The sequence below is a fragment of the Macaca thibetana genome, chromosome 6 (assembly GCF_024542745.1).
Source record: "Macaca thibetana thibetana isolate TM-01 chromosome 6, ASM2454274v1, whole genome shotgun sequence".
Taxonomy (NCBI): domain Eukaryota; kingdom Metazoa; phylum Chordata; class Mammalia; order Primates; family Cercopithecidae; genus Macaca; species Macaca thibetana.
Window position 1 is genome coordinate 162628415 of NC_065583.1, and position 20354 is coordinate 162648768.

General features: G+C 40.4%; 1 protein-coding gene across 1 annotated transcript in view; it reads left to right on the forward strand.

Annotated features, from left to right (window-relative positions):
* DNAH5 (dynein axonemal heavy chain 5) overlaps positions 1-20354 on the forward strand; it is a 248666-nt gene that overhangs the window by 94451 nt on the left and 133861 nt on the right. Inside the window, exons 33-40 of the mRNA XM_050793010.1 lie at positions 562-774; positions 1465-1689; positions 3078-3250; positions 11955-12133; positions 12524-12711; positions 13038-13232; positions 19012-19146; positions 19977-20084. Coding sequence (XP_050648967.1) covers positions 562-774; positions 1465-1689; positions 3078-3250; positions 11955-12133; positions 12524-12711; positions 13038-13232; positions 19012-19146; positions 19977-20084 — 1416 coding nt within the window. The remainder of the gene's footprint in view (positions 1-561; positions 775-1464; positions 1690-3077; positions 3251-11954; positions 12134-12523; positions 12712-13037; positions 13233-19011; positions 19147-19976; positions 20085-20354) is intronic.

Sequence of the window (20354 nt, forward strand, 5' to 3'; positions counted from 1 at the left end):
ATATTTCTTTTAGAAAATAAGTTTCCCCCCTTACAGTATAGTTTATTTAGAATTGATTTCTTTCTTTCTTTCTTTCTTTTTTGCGACGGAGTCTCACTGTTGTCCCCCAGCCTGGAGTGCAATGGCATGGTCTCGGTTCACTGCAACCTCTGCCTCCTGGGTTAAAGCGATTCTCCTGCCTCAGCCTCTCAAATAGCTGGGATTACAGGCACCCCACCACCATGCCCAGCTAATTTTTGTATTTTTAGTAGAGCCGGGTTTCACCATATTGCCCAGGCTGTTCTTGAACTCTGGACCTCGGGTGATCCACCTGGCACGGCCTCCCAAAGTGCTGGGATTACAGGTGTGAGCCACTGCGCCCAGCCTGAAATTGATCTTGTATTGGCTTTTAGATTCATGGCTTTTTTAAAAAAATTGTTTTTAAGTAGTTTATATTTGGCTTTTACAGTATTTTATAATCTGTAGCTTTACTTTCTATGGGAAGGACAAGTCAAAGTCAAGAATTAGTTTTTACTTTTTATATGACTATAGCTTTTTTTTGTTTGTTTGTTTCTAACATAGATCTATGATCGAATTCTGTCAATTTCCTCTCGAGAGGGTGAGACGATTGAATTGGATAAACCTGTCATGGCAGAGGGCAATGTAGAAGTTTGGCTTAATTCTCTTTTGGAAGAATCTCAGTCCTCATTGCATCTTGTGATTCGCCAGGCAGCTGCAAATATTCAAGAAACAGGTTTCCAACTAATTGAATTTCTTTCATCGTTCCCTGCTCAGGTCAGTGTATTGAAATTGGAAAGTATGTTTTGTAAAATAGTCATTTTAAATCTCAGACATTACCTATTGTAAGCTTCACAAACGGCTATAATTTAACTCTAGACCAGTATTAAGATTTTCATAAGGACTCATTAAATATACTTAACCTTAAAGATTTTTAACTACAGATTATATGGTCATATATCTGTAGACTTAAATGTATATTTGGGTTATAGATATATTTGATGTATTGTCTTTAACTTAAAACAGTTTTCTTCCTACTCAATCTTTTGATGTAACAATGTACAAAAATCATGAAAATGTACTGATTGAACACTTTACTAAAAAAATGAAAAATAGATTTCAGCATTAAAATACAGGAAACAATGTTTTCTTCGTTACTGTGATTAATAAAAATTTGGTGAGCATCTGCTCTGTCTCAACATTATGCTAGTTTGGGTAAAGCAAGTTTCAGACATTCTTTGCCTGCAGGCAACTTAAAATCTATCTAGGGAGAAATGTGACTTCAACACAAATGACTTAAAATGATAAGAAATAGAATTTCCATAGGTTATGAAAAAAGATATCAAAGTTGATGTAATCATGGCTTTACACTCGTGTAAGAATCACAACTATTGATCACGTTGTAATTTCTATTTAAATACATAAATACGCCATACAAATTCATAAAGCCTTTTTTATTTCCATAAGGTTGGATTATTAGGAATTCAGATGATATGGACACGAGATTCAGAAGAAGCCCTTAGAAATGCCAAGTTTGATAAAAAAATCATGCAGAAAACTAATGAGACTTTCCTGGAGCTACTCAATACACTGATAGACATCACCACGAGGGATCTGAGTTCCACGGAACGAGTGAAATATGAGACTCTGATTACTATTCATGTGCACCAAAGGGATATCTTTGATGACCTGGTAAATTCTTTATAAATGCTGTGGCATGTAGAGAAAAACAAATTCTAGACACTCTCTGTGTTTACCCGGTAGAACTAGTTTGATTGAATTCAAGGAAAAGATTAAATTCTGGCTAAGAATCATGTTCGTAATCAGAGTTTGTTTTTCAGTCTTAAAAAAAGCTTTCTTTTCAGTCTTAACTGAATGTAAATCATATTCTGATGATCTATGCTAAGATGTTATTGAGGCAATTAGACTTTATTAAAAATATTTTAACGTGATGATTTTTAATGTTAAAATTGTCATGTAGCATCTGAAAAGCCTTCATACATCTTTTTTGCTTTTTACCTATTAATTGAAGATCACTACTTTCTTGCTATGAAAATTATTAGTACTATTGCTTAGTAGAGCTGTTTAGGACTTCCCTTAAGGCTTTCGAAAAATCACATTCTTAACAAGTTTTGCTACATTTTATGTCATTGATTGCAAATGGCCTTTCCTAATAGAGCTTCTGACATTCAGGTGTCCCACATTTTTGCTTTTAAAGAGAGAACAGGGTGGGAAAAGAGAGTTTTGTAGCTATAGAAAATGGGAAATAAAAAGAAGTGAAATTTGTCATCTACTGTAAAATACACTAGGTAAGAGGCAAAAAGCTCTTATTTTCATAATAATGTTCTGGATTTGTCTCACCACATTATGTAAAAAAGATTATGAAAGATTGGTCCTGATGTAATGGAAGTAAAGGTAGCACATTGAAGCTATTGTGTGCTAATCTCCTGCCTTAATAGTTAAGCACACTACTTGTCTCTCTGAGAAATGAAGGGCTCGGGCTAATTTTAGATTTCTTATTTGTCAAAGAAAATGATGAAAGTGGCTTAAAACTTTGGCTAAAAGATCTGGACAAAAGCATTGCCAGGCAATGGCCTGTCATTTAGATGTTAGAAATTTTGGCCCAATGTAATTCTTGGGAAAAATAATTACTGGATTAAAAAACCCCAACAATGTACTTTGTTATAGTCTTAAGAGATGTCTTTTTCCTAATGAGATTGTTTAGTTCTGTCTTCGTATGCCAAAACATACTTTTTTCATGGTTAGGACTATGGCATTAGGCATTTAAGGGTGAAATTTAAGAAATGAATATCTTATTATTAAAATGTGTAAAGCCACTTAAATTGGAGGGGCATAATTAGGGGTTTCTCTTGAGTTTTCTTACTCTCATGTCTTCCAAAGTTTCTTTTTTTACTCATCAATAGATGAATGGGTTGGCTGGTGATATAGTTGACACCTCTGAAATAGTTGGATTGTCTATGAGTTTCATTTATTTCACTTTATGATCTACATGAATGCTAATGTGTATATTTAATGAGTGATTCTCATCACAGCTCTAACATATACCTTTTGAATTTCAGTGTCATATGCATATCAAGAGTCCTATGGACTTTGAGTGGCTGAAACAGTGCAGATTTTACTTTAACGAAGATTCTGACAAGATGATGATTCACATCACAGATGTGGCTTTCATATACCAGAATGAATTTTTAGGCTGCACTGACAGGCTTGTCATAACTCCACTTACAGACAGGTGATGGAGCCCTTCTCCCCATCCCCTACCGTTTTTATTCTCTCGAGTTGCTCAGGGGATTTTTGCTTAAATTCTCTTAGGGTTTATAGGCTCTTTTATACTAAAACCTTTGAAATTTAGTATTTTTAGCTTTACACCTGTGTCTTCACAGGGGATTTAGGTTTGTGACTGACACTGACCTTGCTTCCTCTGCCTTCAGTCTTCTAGAGGCAGAGTTTAAATGTATAAACACTGTGTGGATGCACAATGGGCAGGAAAGGGAATTAATTGCTGTGAGTTGTCAGGTGCAAATCACAGTGGATCTTGGGGGGCTGCTTGAGTATCTGTTGTTCTTACTAAAAGACAATTAAGATTTTCTTTTTTTTTTAAGCAGGAAAGAAATCGAGTATCAGTGCAGGTAAAAGTGGGGAGAGACCACTGGCAAGGCCTCCAGGGTGTTAACTCTTCCCTTGGCCTGCTATTTATGAGTTGTATTAGTGACACCTGCCACTGCAACCTCCCTAGACTCAGTCTCCTCATTTGTAAGATGAGCTAAGCCAGCAGTCCCCAATCTTTCTGGCACCAGGGACTGGTTTCGTGGAAGACAATTTTTCTACGGACAAGGGGGTGGGTGATGGTTTCGGGATGATTCAAGTGCATTCCATTTATTGTGCACTTTATTTCTATTATTACATTGTAATAGATAATGAAATAATTATATAATTCACTATCATTTAGATTCACTGGGAGCCCTGAGTGTGTTTTTCTGCAACTGGATAGTCCCATTTGGAGGTGATGGGAGACAGTGACAGATCATCAGGCATTAGATTCTTGTAAGGAGCGAGCGACCTAGATCCCTCACACGCGTAGTTCACAATAGGGTTCATGTGCAGTTCACAATAAAGGCTGTGCTCCTATGAGAATCTAATACTGCCACTGATACCACAGGAGGCAGAGCTCAGGCGGTAATGTGAGCCATGGGGAGTGGCTGTAAATACAGATGAAGCTTCTCTCACTTGCCCACCGCCCACCTCCTGCTGCGTGGCCCGGTTCCTAATGGGCCATGGACCAATACTCTATCTTCATTCAGCTCTAATACTGGTCTATGGCCTGGGGGTTGGGGACCCTTGAGCTATGTTGTCTCTAAGGGTGCTTGCAGGGCTAATATTCTGTGATTTGCTTAGTCTAATTTGAACTTTGTAGTATCAACTACATTGTTTCTGCTTCAGGGATGCGCTGAATGCTCATTATGGTCAAACGGCTTGCATTAATCATTCCATATTGTATACATATAACATAACATTACATTGTGTCTGGTAATTATATACAATGATGATTTGTCCATTAAAAATAATGTTCATTTAAAAAGTAGGCCAGGCGCGGTGGCTCACGCTTGAAGTCCCAGCACTTTGGGAGGCCGAGGCAGGCGGCTCACAAGGTCAGGAGATGGGGACCATCCTGGCTAACACGGTGAAACCTCGTCTCTACTAAAAATACAAAAAATTAGCCAGGTGTGGTGGCGTGTGCCCATAGTCCTGGCTACTCGGGAGGCTGAGGTAGGAGAATCGGTTGAACCCAGGAGGTGGAGGTTGCAGTGAGGCAAGATCACGCCACTGCACTCCAGCCTGGGTGACAGAGCAAAACTCAGTCTCAAAAAAAAAAAAAAAGTAGAGTTCCCAAATACGAATTTCTTATAAAATGCTTATGTAGTTATTTTATGTCTCCTGCCTTTCAAGCCTCCAGCACTTCCTTGTCTTCCTCTGTCTCCACCGAAGGCCTTATTTCTTGACTTTTTTGAGAAGATAGAAGCGTTCATCTCCACCACCATGTGCATTAACCTGGGTGACTGTTCTCATGCAGCGGCTTTCTCTCCAGGTTCGCCGTCCAAAGCCAACGCCTCCACTGACCCCAGGATTTCCTCTCTGGAAGCATCATCCATTTTTGCTTTCTACTGAATCCTTTTCATCAACACACAAACCTGCTGTGATTGCTTCCACACAGCAAACCCTACCGTGATTGCCCCGGTTTCCTTCCCGCTCCATGCTCCCTTCAAAACCCCTCAAAAACACAGTTTCTCTCCACCTTGTTTTTCTTCAACTCACTTCACTCAGGCTCTCTGCTAATTTTCTATTGCTGCCCTAAAGAATTGCCACAAATTTAGAAGGCTGAACAACACGAATGTGTTCTTTTTGTAGTTCTGTCCATCAGAAGTCTGATGCAGGTCTCACGGGCTTATAATCAGGTGTCAGCAGGGCTGTGTTTCTTCCCGGAGACTGAGTTCTGTTTCCCGCTCTTCCAGGCTGTTGGCAGAATTCCTTTCCTCCTGGTTGGAGGACCCAGGTCCCCATTGTCTTAGGTCAGCTCAGGGCTGTTCCAGCGTCTGAAGGCCACTACGTTCCTTGATCCTGACTCCTTCCCTCATCTTCAAAGTCCGCAGTGGTGGGTCAGGTGCCTTCCATGCTTTGAATCCCCCCTCCTTCTTCTGTCTCGTGTCTCTGACCCACTCTTCTGCCTATCTCTTCTGCTTCTAAGGACTCATGAGATTAGGTTGAGTCCCCTTTATTATCCAACATAATCCCCCCTTCTCAAGGTCCTTAACATTAATGACATCTGCAAAGTCCCTTTAGCTGTGGAAGGTAAGATGTTTACGGGTTGCAGAGATTAGAACATGAGTATTTTAGGGAGACCATTATTTTGTCATACTTTCCCCATCACTGATAAAACAGCTCTCCTGAAAGTCACCCAGACCTGTTGCTAAATCCAGTGGTTTTTCCTGGATCTCGTCTTTCTTGAACAATCAGCTGCATGGGTGCTGTTGATCATTCTCTCCTTTTTGATACACTTTCATCACATGGCTTCCAGGACACTGCACTCACCTGGTTTCTCCTAATGGTCTGGTTGTCCTTTTGTACCTGTTCCTACTGGTTCCCCTTCATCTTTTTGACCTTTAAACATAGACCTGCCAGGCTCTTCTCTTCTCCACCTCTACTCATTCCTTAGGTGATCCCACATGACTTTAAAAACCCCAAACTCTGCCTCAAACCAGGGCTTCTCTCCTGAACTCCAGACACACATACCTATCTGCCTGTGTGACATGTCCATTGGATGCTTACAGGATATTTAACCTTAGCGTTAAATCAGCCTCACAAAAGTGTCCTCCTGTCTTCATCTTCATTTTAGCAAGTGGCCATTCCATTTTATCAGAGTGGTGGGGGGAAGTGTGATAGTCAGAATAATGCCCCCACAAAAGATGTCAATGTCCGAACCCCTAAAGCCCGTGAATACATCACCTTCCCAGAGTGCAATCCAGCACTCCCTGGAGTAAGCTGGAAGCCCTTCCTTCGCTCTCACCTCATTTTCCAATAATCTACCATCAATTTGGTCAGCACTACTTTCAGGTTCCTTCTCGAATGTGATGACAATTTTCACCCCTTTGCCTTATGACGGCTCCGATGCCTGGAGGAACACCAGAGTCCTTTGTCTTGCGCCGATTAGATAAACGCCGTGGACACACGTGCAGTGGTTTCAAGGAGTGGAAAGTTTAATGGGCAAGAAAAAAGGAAAAACCTCCCCGGTACAGAGACAGAGAAGGGGTGCTTGGAGCGGAGAGACAAAAACCATGTAAACGGGAAAATGGTCGGTTATTTTAGGAGGTTAGAGGAGGCGGTGTCTGATTTGCACAGGGCTTAGGGTATTGGTTTGACCAGGTGTGTCATTCATGTAGCCCTCGAGAAAACTGGCCCTCCCACCCCAGTCTTTTAATATGCAAATGCAGGTCGCCATGATTCCTGCACACGTGGAGTTATCTGGAGGCAGCCATGATGCTTGGCGCACATGGTGACAAGGAGAAGAGGGTGGGAATTGACATGCTGGATGGACCCAGTTTCTAATCACCAGCATTTGCATTTCAAAGCTTGCCGGCCTGGCTCTTTAAGCCGCTTTTCTGTTAGAAAAGAAATGTTTCGGGAGATGCTTTTATTAAAAGAAAAAAACCTTACCGAGGACTCCTTTTAACCCTCTCTATCTGCCTACAATTATTCTTATATCATTACTACTCTTTTTTTTTTTTTTTTCTTCTGAGAAGAAGTCTCACTCTGTCGCCCAGCCTGGAGCACAGTGGTGCAATCTCCGCTCACCGCATCCTCCTGGGTTCAAGTGATTCTCCTGCCTTAGTCTCCTGAGTAGCTGGGACTACAGGCGTAAGCCACCATGCCTGGCTAATTTTTGTGTTTTTAGTAGAGACAGGGTTTCACCGTGTTGGCCAGGGTGTTCTTGAACTCCTAACCTCAGGTGATCTGCCCTCCTCGGCCTCCCAAAGTGCTGGGATTACAGGAATCATGCTACTTTTATCCAGACCACCATAGTCTCTGACCTGGATCCTTCTGATAATGTTTTAACTGGCTTTCCTGCCTCTATGGTTGTCCCTGTACAGTCTGTTCTCAGTTCAGACACCAGAATGTAAGTCAGATCCTTTGCCCCAAAACTTCTCCCATGGTTCCATCTCATGCAAAGTAAAAGCCAACGTCCTCACATGGGCCTGTGAGGCCTGGTACAATCTGGCCTCTGCTACTTCTCTGCTTCTCTATCCTCATTCAGCTCGGGCCACCTGCTCGAGCTGTGGCACCTGTACCAGCTGTGGCACAGTCCTGCCTCAGGGCCCTTGCACTTGTTACACACTTAGCCTGGAACCCTTTTCCTTAATAGTGGCATATTTTGCTTCCTTCTTCCTTCAGGCCTCTGCTAGAGAGTCACCTCAGAGGGTCTCCCGACCTCCCACAATCTCCAAATCCCATAACCCTCTTACCCAGCTTGATTTTCCCTGTTTCTTATTTTTAAATAATCTTTTATTTTTATTATTTTTTTAGAATGAAAGATCCTTGGTGCATGAGCTTCATGTGATGTGTTTGCTAGAATTGTTCTGTCACATAACAGATGCTAAATAAATGGTTCTTGAATAAATGAAAGAAGTGATTATTTCCAAAATTGCATCTTAATGGTGAAAAATGTAAATGGTACAGAAGAATGTGAAGTAGAATGTGTGGGAGGGAAAACTTTTCTATTTTTCAAAATGATCAACAGTTTATTTTCTATCCCTCTGAAAACTGTGGATGCTTAGATATCAAAATCCTTTCTCAGTTTCACATATAGGTATCATAGTTTACAGTCTTTTCTGCAACTTGATTCTTCCACTGTGTTCATTATCTTGTATATCTTTTGATGTCAAAAAACCTGAGAACTTTGAAAGCAAAATAAGGATTTTTAAATATGTAAGCGAAGGGATTCTTAAGTTTGTCTGTTTCACCCTAAATGCCCACTTGTTTATTTTCCTTTAACTAACTTGATTGTGTGGGAAGTGAGTTATTAATTTTCGATAGTAACTGAGATTCCACTGCAAGATTTGCTTCCCTTTTGCAAGAGAAAACTCCTTGTTGAAATTAATACTTTAAAAAAGTCAAATGTTGGAGGCACTGACATGTTATCATCCCTTCACTGACTGACGTGAATTTAACAGCTGTGGCAGCTCCATGGATTCGGGGAAGCTTAATGCCATGTGGGCAGAGTTGCAGACATTTCAGATGATAAAATAGCTATTATAATGTGATAACATACAGTGCTTTTCTCCAAAACTCATAGTATTTTTAATGAAGACTAGAATTGTCTTGACTACTGCTGTCACTTAAGCAGAGGGCAGAGGAAATTGAGGGCTGATGGAGACATCTTATCTGCTTGATAAGAAATGTAGACAAGACTTGTACCTTTCTCTGACATTCCCACAGCTTCTGTGAGTTTTGAGTGTTGACTGCTCAGCTCTGTCCCTAGCAGCTGTGTAGTCTTGGACAAGACACCTAACCTCCCTGATTGCCTTGTTTTGGAATCATTGCATGGACTAGAGGCAGCATAAGTACCCAGCACAGGGCGTGACACAGCAAATGTTTATTGTTAGTATTATTCTTGCTATCACTGTTGCTTGTCAAAACTGCTGATAACAGTTTAAAAAAATTTTTTTGGGAAGGAGTCTCACTCACTCTGTTGCCCAGGCTGGAGTGCAGTGGCGTGATCTTGGCTCACTGCAACCTCTGCCTCCTGGGTTCAAGCGATTCTCCTGCCTCAGCCTCCCGAGTAGCTTGGATTACAGGCATGTGCTGCCACACCCAGCTAATTTTTGTATTTTTAGTAGAGATGAAATTTCACCATGTTGGCCAGGCTGGTCTTGAGCTCCTGACCTCGTGATCCGCCTGCCTTGGCCTCCCAAAGTGCTGGGATTACAGGCATGAGCCACTGTGCCTGGCCTATGATAACACATTCTTTAGCAACCTTTTCTCTGGTTTCTCCTTAAGCATGTCCTATAATCAAAGAGTCTGTAACTAAACCAAGTTCTCAAGGAACAAATATACCCTGCTGACGCATTTACCGTTGTTTCTTAGGAAACTTTTCAGCAGTTTAGAACCAATAGGAGTTGAAACCACTTCTGGTTTACCTGTGACAAAACGCACCGACAGTGCTATGGATACTTAAGACGAATGCTGGTGATAGATTTGGTTAGTTCGAGTGATAATGAGCCCTGGGTCACGGGGTCAGTCGCTTTTCATTTGGCATCAGGGTCACATTCTGCATCTCTAATTCCTGTAGCTGTTGGGACAGGAGGGACCAGATAAGAATGTATGGCTGGATCAGTGCAAGCCATTTATTCAACAGATGTTGTTCATATAGTACAAGGTGCTAGGGATAAGGCAAGTAGTTGAGGGTACAAGTGTGAACCAGACCTAGTTCCTGACCGCAGAGGGTTTATAGCAGTTTAACTGGAAGGTAGAAAACTAAAATGGAGTTGACCACAGGCAACTTAAACACGTAAAGTTCAAACCCTGTTCATGAATGGAAATGGTTTTGAAAATAGCCGATAGACTAGAAAGGAAAGCAGAGAAGGGAGGCAAGAAGGGAGGTACACCCACATATAGAATTCTCTAGACACACAGGGAGATGCTCTGACAGATTCATGCTTGTCACCGACAGGCAGTTTGGGTGCCAGTGTAGAAGTGCGTCTGAAGGCCCACCTAGCTGAGTCAGGGAGAAGTCTCCAGGCATGCCCACCTGCTTTTCATGTAAATAGGATTGATCTGTTTGAAGCAACTTGCTACTTCTTCAGTTTATGAATCCAGTCATCTCAGTTGTAACAAGGGTCTGCATAACAGAGCAGCTGAGTGATCAGAGTTGATGGACATGGATTCCCTTTTTATGTGTTTGGTATTTTATTTAATCTTTTTTTTCCAGGTTTTAATTTTTAAGTTCGGGGGTACACGTGCAGGTTTGTTACATAGGTAAACTTGTGTCATGGAGGTTTGTTGTATAGTTTATTTCATCGCCCAGGTATCAAGCCTAGTGCCCATTAGTTATTTTTCTTTCCCGGATAGGGTGGGCTTGTCTCAGAGCTGGAAAGTGAGAGGACTTGGCTTGTCTCAGTTCTCCTGCCGCAGTCCTGAGAAAAGTCAGTCAATCTCTGTGAGCCTTTTTCGTCCTCTCTGTACAATGGGGGAAAGGAACAGTAGCCTCCTTCTAGGGTTCTCTAGGGATGAAACTAGATGATGTATGTGGATCACACTGTGGTGTCTATTGTTGTTACAGACTCTGCTCTGGAAGCATGGCAAAAATGCAACAGGAGAAATCAGACCTTGGGTTAAAAGGCAGACTCAAAGTGAGAGCAGGCATCCTCTTGATTTCATGCCTGGGTCTTCTCCTCTGTATCCAGGCTCTGCATACGTTAAGGACTGAGTCATTTACTTGCCTTTATAGCACTCATTTCCAATAACATTGAGAACCTGGAACCACCCCCAGCTGTTGCACTCAGTGTTCATTTCCACTGCTCAAGCTGGATAGTCACTTCATTTCCTTGGAAATCTTTTTCAAGTCAGATGAATGCTTTATAGTTTGGCCATAAGAAAACACTACATAGCACCACTTTATAATTTGTCTCCTTTGGTAACACCAGGTGGTGCTGGCAAACAAGTAATTCATCTGCAAGCTATCAGGTGAAAAATTTTCATTTGCAGGCATTCTTGTATTCTCTCACCAATCTTTTATTTGTTAATCTCATATAGTAAGATGCAGTTGAAAGCATGTGCAAGTTTAGTAGTTACTCACAGAAATAGATTCAAGATGTGATTATTTAGCAATGTGTGTTTTAAATCCCAGCTACATCAAATGGCCAACTCTTAGATTCAAAAGGGATTAATCTATTTAAAAGGATCCCGATCTGTTTCACAGAAATATATGTATATTTATATATACATATTTATATATATTTATATATACATATTTTTATATATATTTATATATACATATTTATATATATACATTTTTTTAGATGGGGATAGATCTCTGCAAAAGTGTTGCCAAATACATTTTGGAAATGCAATGTATTATTTTTATACCTGGAGATTCTCTCTGTATATTATGATAAGAAAGCCTGAAAAATTCATCAGTAAAGAAAGCTGTTTAACCTTTTAAGGAGTTTTTAAACTTAGTTGATCATAGACTACCCCTTCCTTTTCCTCAACATGTGTTAACATTGATAAGGATAAGTGTGTTTTAGGATGTTGTATTCGAAATGTTAGGTAGGGACAGTGGCCTTCTGGTTTTTAATTTTGTGTGTGTTTCATGTCACTGTGATGTCTCAGAAGTATTTCCAGGTGCCTGGGGGCTGGTTCTAGTGATGTTTCTATCCATGCAGATGTTACATCACGCTGGCTCAAGCTCTGGGAATGAGCATGGGAGGAGCCCCTGCTGGACCTGCAGGCACAGGCAAAACAGAAACCACTAAAGACATGGGACGATGCCTAGGGAAATACGTCGTGGTTTTCAATTGTTCAGACCAGATGGATTTCCGAGGACTTGGACGGATTTTTAAAGGTATGGGTTATATTTTTTAATTTGGTGAGAAATTTCAGCCAAGATGGAATACTTTGCTAAAATTTGTTTTCAACAATTGGCCACATTTTAGAATCATTTTCAACTTTGTAAAATTTTTTGGAAAATCTTCAATCCTGCCAGGTTGGGTGGACCAAATGTTACTATCACCTGCCTTTTTTTGATGTTCCTTTATCACTGCAGCTTGGGTGTTTACAGATACAGTGCCAAATTGTGAGCTGCTTTGGGTCACTTGATGCATAGATCTATTTGTTCCACTTTTCTTTTGAATGAACTTACATCTGGCTCATTTGGGCAGCTACATAATATCCTTTTTCTTGGTTTTCCAAAATTATATACTAATTGGATTTTTCATTTAATTTCCTTTCTAAGGACTGGCACAGTCTGGATCCTGGGGTTGTTTTGACGAATTTAACCGTATTGATCTACCAGTTCTTTCGGTTGCAGCCCAGCAAATTTCTATTATTCTGACATGTAAAAAGGAGCACAAAAAGTCTTTTATTTTTACTGATGGAGATAATGTGACTATGAACCCTGAATTTGGGCTTTTCTTAACCATGGTAAGGAGTGGCTAGAAAAGCTACTGAATTTCAGCCTTCTTATCACAATTTTCATGCATCTCCCTGGTCATATGTCATCTATTTATCTATTTTCCTGAATGGAAATTGGGATTGTAACTTTACCTCCTGTTGAAAACCCTTTGGTGTTAAGCAAAGATCATATGAATAACTCATGATTTAGCCTGTCCAGGTAAAAGGAGAGTGAGATATGTAAATGAGTTCCCTGATTGTCATTCCAGACTTGTGTGTACATAGTGTATCTTTTAATATCATGCTGACTTGTGCTTGATTGCATCATTCATCCTTGGACTTTATTTTCTGTTTAGAATCCTGGCTATGCCGGACGGCAGGAACTCCCTGAAAACTTGAAGATTAATTTCCGCTCAGTGGCCATGATGGTGCCTGACCGTCAGATTATCATAAGGGTGAAGTTGGCTAGTTGTGGCTTCATTGACAATGTTGTTTTGGCCAGGAAGTTTTTCACGCTCTACAAACTGTGTGAGGAGCAGCTTTCTAAGCAGGTGTGTCATCCTGGAGGTCTTATGCACTTAGGCATGTTTCATTTTTCTATTCAGCAGAATGTTCTCATTTTGAGAAATATTAGACTAGGCTTGTTGACAAAGGATTTTATTGATGCTAAGTAGAAAGGTATATTACTACAAAAATAATTTTATATGCATAGTTTTATCAAGAAATACATTAAATAAATTAATATTTACAGCATAGAAATGAAGTGAATATTATGTGCACTGGTTTAAGAGCCAAAGATTTATGGATATTAACATTGGCTGTTTATACCACTTATAGATTCATTGTCATGTGTGTTATGTGTTTTCATTATTTGTAGGAACCTCTCAATGATTTATTCTTCCTAATTCTAAGCTCACTTGAGTATTTGACCAAGGTTTGCTAACTGTCTTGTTTATATGTTGCAACCTTCTTGCTAGTTTCCTCGACTGTTTAGGGTTGCAGGTTCAGGCATCATGAGGTTTCATAGTTAAAAGTCATGGAATTAAACATATACTTCTGCATTAGTTATCTATTGCTGCATAACAGTCATCTAACAATCATACCACAAACTCTGTGTCTTGTAACAATGTACATTTATTACTACATGGTGTCTGTGGGTCAGGAGTTAGCTGAAATGAGGCCTGTGGTTTGTGTCTAACAGGGCTACAATCAAGGCGTTGGCTGGGGCTGTGGTTTCATCTGATGCTCGAATGGGGACAGTCTACTTCTGAGCTCACTCCAGTTGTTAGCAGAATTCTGTTAGTTGAGGGTGTAAGACTGAGGGCTTTGATTTCTTGCTGGCTGTTTTCTGGAGGCCACCTTTAGTTCCTACAGGCAGTGCATAGTTCCTTGCTATGTGGGTTTCCCCAACATGACCACTTACTTTCTCAAAGTCAGCAAGGAAAGTGTTTTCAGCAAAACGAGTGCTACAGTCTAATGTGACCACATAATCACGCACACATAATCATGTACAACCTGTTGTCTCTGCTGTATTCTATTAGTTAGAAGAAGCAAATCACAGGTCCTGCCTACTCTCAAGGTGATATCATATAAGGATGTGACCACCAGGAGGTGGGCATCATGCCACAATTTTTTAGTACTTATCAGTGAAAATTACTAAAAATATATGCTAAATAATGACACAGTGCAGTAAACATAAGACTATAACATGAATAACACTTCCTAACATATATAACCTTTGTTCCATCTTATCACTTAGGCTTCTATTTCAAACTTCTTTGAATCTTTAATACTTTTTATACCCACAGGTTCAACCTAATTACATTCCTACTCAAAAGTTCTTTTCCTGTGAGTGTTCAGACACACACAGATTCTTCTGGCTCTGGCCATTGAGCCTTTCTGGTTAGTCTGACCCTAACATTTTGTCTCCAACATTCTTGGTTTCTTCTGCTTATTGGAGCCCTTACTCACTCATTCTTATTGTATTAGTCTGTTCTCATGCTGCCAATAAAGACATACCTGAGACTGGGTAATTTATAAAGGAAAGAGGTTTAATTGAATCACCCTTAAGTATGGCTGGGAAGGCCTCATGAAACTTACAATCATGGTGGAAGGGGAAGCAAACACATCCTCTTCACATGGTGGCAGGAAGGAGAAGTGCTGAGTGAAGAGGGGAAAAAGCCCCTTATAAAACCATCAGATCTCATGAGAACTCACTATAATGAGAGCAGCATGAGGGTAACTGCCCCCATGATTAAATCACCTTCCACTGAGATCCTCCAGTGACATGTGGGGATTATGGGAACTACAGTTCAGGATGAGATTTAGGTGGTAACACAGCTAAATCATATCATTCTGCCCCTGGCCCCTTCAAAATCTCATGTCCTTACAATTCACAATACAGTCATGCCGTTCCAACAGTCTCCAAAAGTCTTAACTCATTCCAGCATTAACTCAAAAGTCTAAGTCCAAAGTCTCATCTGAGACAAGGCAAGTCCCTTCTACCCATGAGCCTGTAAAATCAAAAGCAAGTTAGTTCACTCCTAGATACAATGGGGGTACAGGCATTTGGTAAAAAATACACCTGATCCAAATGGGAGAAATTGGCCGAAACAAAGAGGCTACAGGCCCCAACGCAAGTCCAAAATCCAATAAGGCAGTAATTAAACCTTAAATTTCCAAAATGATCTGCTTTGACTCCATGTCTCACATCCAGGTCATACTGATGCAAGAGGTGGGCTCCTAAAGTCCTGGGCAGCTCCACCTCTGTGGCTTTGCAGGGTACAGCCCCGCTCCTGGCTGCTTTCATGGCCTGATATTGAGTGTCTGTGGCTTTTCTAGGTGCACAGTACAAGCTGTCAGTAGAGCTACCAATCTGGCATCTGGAGGATGGTGGCCACTTTCTCACAGCTCCACTAGGCAGTGTCCCAGTGGGGACTCTGTGTGGGGGCTCCAATCCCATGTTTCCCTTCTGCACTGCTCTAGCAGAGGTTCTCAATGAGGGCTCCACCCCTGCAGGAAACTTCTGCCTAGACATCTTGGTGTTTCCATACATCCTCTGAAATCTAGGCAGAGGTTCCCAAACCTCAATTTTTGTCTTCTGCACACCTGTAGGCCCAGCACCAAATGGAAGCTGCCAAAACTTGGGGCTTGCACCCTCTCAAGCAATGGCCTGAGCTGTATGCTGGCTTCTTTTAGCCTCAGCTGGAGTGGCTGGGATGCAGTGCACCAAGTCCCATGCCTACACACTGCAGGGGGACCCTGGACCTGGCCCAGGAAACCATTTTTCCTCCTAGACCTTGGGTCCTGTGATGGGAAGGGGCTGCCATGAAAGTCTCTAACATGCTCTGGAGACATTTTCTCCATTGTCTTGGTGATTAACATTCAAATCCTCATTACTTACGCAAATTTATGCAGCTGGCTTAATTTCTCCTCCAGAAAATGGGATTTTCTTTTCCATTGCATCATCAGGCGCAAATTTTCAAAACTTTTATGCTCTGCTTCCTCTTGAAAGCTTTGCCATTTAGACATTTCTTCCACCAGATACCCTAAATCATTTCTCTCAAGTTCAAAGTTTCACCGATCTCTGGGGCAGGGGCAAAATGCCACCAGTCCCTTTGTATAGTAACAGTGACCTTCACTCCTGTTCCCAACAGGTTCCCCATCTTTATCTGAGACCACCTCAGCCGGAAATCATTGTCCATATAACTCTCAGTGTTTTGCTCAAAGCCGTTCAACAAGTCTCTAGGAAGTTGAAAACATTTTCGTATCTTCTTGTCTTCTGAGCCTTCCAAGTCTCTAGGAAGTTCCAAACTTTCCTACATTTTACTGTCTTCTTCTGAGCTATCCAAACTGTTCCAACCTCTGCCTGTTACCCAGTTCCAAAGTCGCTTCCACATTTTCAGGTATCTTGATAGTAGTGCCACACTCTATGTGGCACCAATTTACTAGTCTGTTCTCCTGTTGCTAATAAAGACATACCTGAGACTGGGTAGTTTATAAAGGAAAGAGGTTTAATTGAATCACACTTCAGCATGGCTGGGAAGGCCTCAGGAAGCTTACAATTATGGCAGAAGGGGAAGCAAACATGTTCTTCTTCATGTGACATCAGGAAGAAGTACTGAGCAAAGAGAGGGAAAAGCCCCTTATAAAACCACCAGATCTTGTGAGAACTCACTGACTATTATGAGAACAGCATGATTCAATTATCTCCACCTGGTCCCTCCCACGACACATGGGGATTATGGGGACTACAATTCAAGATGAGACTTGGGTGGGGACACAGTCAAACCATATCACTTATCTTTCAAATAAATATTTTTTCCATGCTGTTTCTTGAATGGAAAAAACTTCCCACATCACTGGCTCCTGCTCTTATCTTCACTACCACTTCACTACTTCCCTCACTCCTACCACCTATGTTCACAAGGTCATTGTGAAATGTAATAAATCAATGTGTGCAAAATAGTTGGACCCATACTGATTTCTTGGTGAACATTCTGTGACTTTCCCTTCATGCCCACAGATTTAACTGAGTCCAACTCTGATAGGAAGTTTCTCATGATTAATTTTACTCACCAACACTTTTAAGTCATTGTTACTTTTATACAATTTTATTCACATTTCTATCTTATTATCTTTATTAGAATTTAAATTCCCTGAAGGTGGGAACTCAATTTGAATATTTTTATGTGCTGCATCTTCCAAATGACTAGTATTAAGTGAGGCATACTGCTCCCAATTACCTCAGCAGATAACTGTAGTTTTTTCCTATACACCTTTTTTATTGTGGTAAAAGCATATAAAATTAAATTTACTATCTTAACCATTTTAAGTGTACATTTCAATAGTGTTAAGTATATTCACAATGTCGTGAAATAGATCTCTGTAAATTTTTCATCTTGAAAAACTGAAACTCTGTGCCCACTAAACAACAACTTCTCTTTTTCTTCTCCCTTAGCCCCTGGTAACCATCATTCTACTTTCTGTTTCTATGAATTTGACTATTGCCAATAGTTCATATAAATGAAATCATATAATATTTGATTTCTTGTGACTGGCATATTTTACTTAGCATAATGTCTTCAAGGTTCATTCATGTTTTAGCATGTGACAGGATGTCCTTTCTTTTTATGGCTAAATAATATTCTGTTATATGCATATACCACATTTTGTTTATCCATTAATCTGTCAATGGACATTTGGGTTGCTTCCACCTCTTGGCTATCATGAATGGTGCTGCTATGAACAGGGATATGCTGATATCTCTTTGAGACCATTTATTTAAATTTATTTATTTATTTACTTATTTATTTATTTGCAAGACAGAGTCTTGCTCTGCTGCCCAGGCTGGAGTGCAGGTGCAATCTCGGCTCACTGCAACCTCTGCTTCCTGGGTTTAAGTGATTCTCATGCCTCAGCCTCCTGAGTAGCTGGGATCACAGATGCACACCACCACGCTTTGTTAATTTTTGTAATTTTTTGGTAGAGATGGGGTTTCATCGTCTTGGCCAGGCTGGTCTCGAACTACTGGCCTTAAGTGATCTGCTCCACTTGGTCTCCCAAAATGCTGGGATTATGGGTGTGAGCCACTGTGCCTCTGGCCCATTCTTTCAATTCTTTTGGCTATATACCCAGAATTGGGAGTGCTGGATCCATATCGTTCTGTTTTTAATTTTTTGAGGAACCACCTTACTGTTTTCTACAATGATTGGATAAGTAAATTTTGATTATTCACTTTATATATGGAAATTTGACATAATTGAGTTTTAATAAATATATAGTAAGGGAATGACAAAGCTGGGAGCTTGACTTTCTAATTTGTCCTTATCCTTCCTCCTCCAGGTAATCCTGAAGCGCAGCTGCTTGTTTTCTCCCTGATTCTCCTGTCTTCTTACTTACCACGAAAAAGACACATATATCTCTATGTATATGACAGTCATGAGTGCAGTCCCAGTTTAATTCTGGTTCTGAATTTTAACTTTAGAGAGATGAGCAAATTTCCTTATGTATGATTGATTAAGAATAAACCCAAAGGGATGTCTGTACTCCAGAAAGAAATTTATTCCTTTTTCCCTGTCAAGCTATAGCAGCTAGTTCTGATCTAAGGGCTTAAGCTAATGATGGCACATGGGAGGACTCTTTGGGATATTCCCCGTTTGCTCAAAAAGTACATCTATATAGAAATCTTTTGCCCCATTGTGTGTATGCATTTTCTGAAGGGAAACCAGCGTTTATTCATTATTGTGAATATAATTTCTGTCATATTCATGTGGCTTCTGCAAGTATTTTAATGTTGAAAATAAGCCCAATGTATCTCACATTCTCTAGGTTCATTATGACTTTGGCCTGCGTAACATTCTGTCGGTTCTTCGGACCTTGGGAGCAGCAAAAAGAGCCAATCCTATGGATACGGAGTCCACGATTGTCATGCGTGTACTGCGGGACATGAATCTTTCTAAACTGGTAACACTCACAGATGGAAATGTTCCACCTACTTGAATATCAGTTCAACTAACTGCCCATATATGAGACTTCAAAATATTTATTTAAAAAGCTCATTTAAAATGCCTAATTGTCAGATAAAGTGTTAGAGAGCATCACTTTAAATTATACTTTTTCAGACATTTTTTTGGGTAATGACTCCTATCCACTCTAAAATGTGCCTATTCCAGTAGAATTGAAATGGATTAAAGAAAAATACACATGTTAAGATGCCAAATACCTTGAATCATTTTTGTGTTTTAGAACTTAAATCTCAGCTTTGGAGTCTGGTAGGGCCTGGTAGGAAATGATGTGTAAATTCTACAAGTGTGTGATAGTTTCACACTATTATTTCACAATAGAGACTGATAATCAATGCCCACTATCCGTGGATCTATGTAAAGGTTGACAAAACGATAGATTTTTATTTTAAATTAAAAATATACACCAAATTCCAGTTCACAAACCTGCTATTAATTTCCAATTTGAAAATTCTTTTAAGTTTAAATTAGAAATTGTAGACTGTATGGTATCCCCCAAAACTGACTATTTTATGGAAAGATTGTCACATAGACAGTATTGTCTTTCCTTCCATTTCTTTCCTTTCTCCCTGTTCTCTTCCTCTTTTTTTTTTTTTTTAATTTATGGGAAAGATGAGGAAAATGTTACTTAACTTCAATAAAGGTGACATGTTATTTGTTAGTGGCTACATTGCAATAACCCGGACTGTGTTGGGCATTTCCAGTTTATCTGCATGTTGCTATGTTTGTGCCAGAATAATTGGTCTGATTTCCCATTCTTTTCTTTTTTAGATTGATGAGGATGAGCCCTTGTTTTTGAGTTTGATTGAAGATCTCTTTCCAAATATTCTTCTGGACAAGGCAGGTTACCCTGAACTGGAAGCAGCAATCAGTAGACAGGTAATATGCTTCACAGGGCATCGAGGGCTGGTGTCTGTTTCATCTGAATTTAATGGGAATAAAGTGGGGCTGCTGTGGCTCCAACCTGTGCACTCTGAGCAGCAGAAATAACAACAGTGAGGCTAACACTGCTGTTTTAAGGGAGGCCAATGCACACCATGGGTCAAACTCCCCCTGCCCTGGGTCTCCTACCATTGCACAGCCATGTGTCAGCTAGTCATGTGCGAGTAGCCCTGTTATTGGTGGAAACCATTCCACACCAGATTCAGA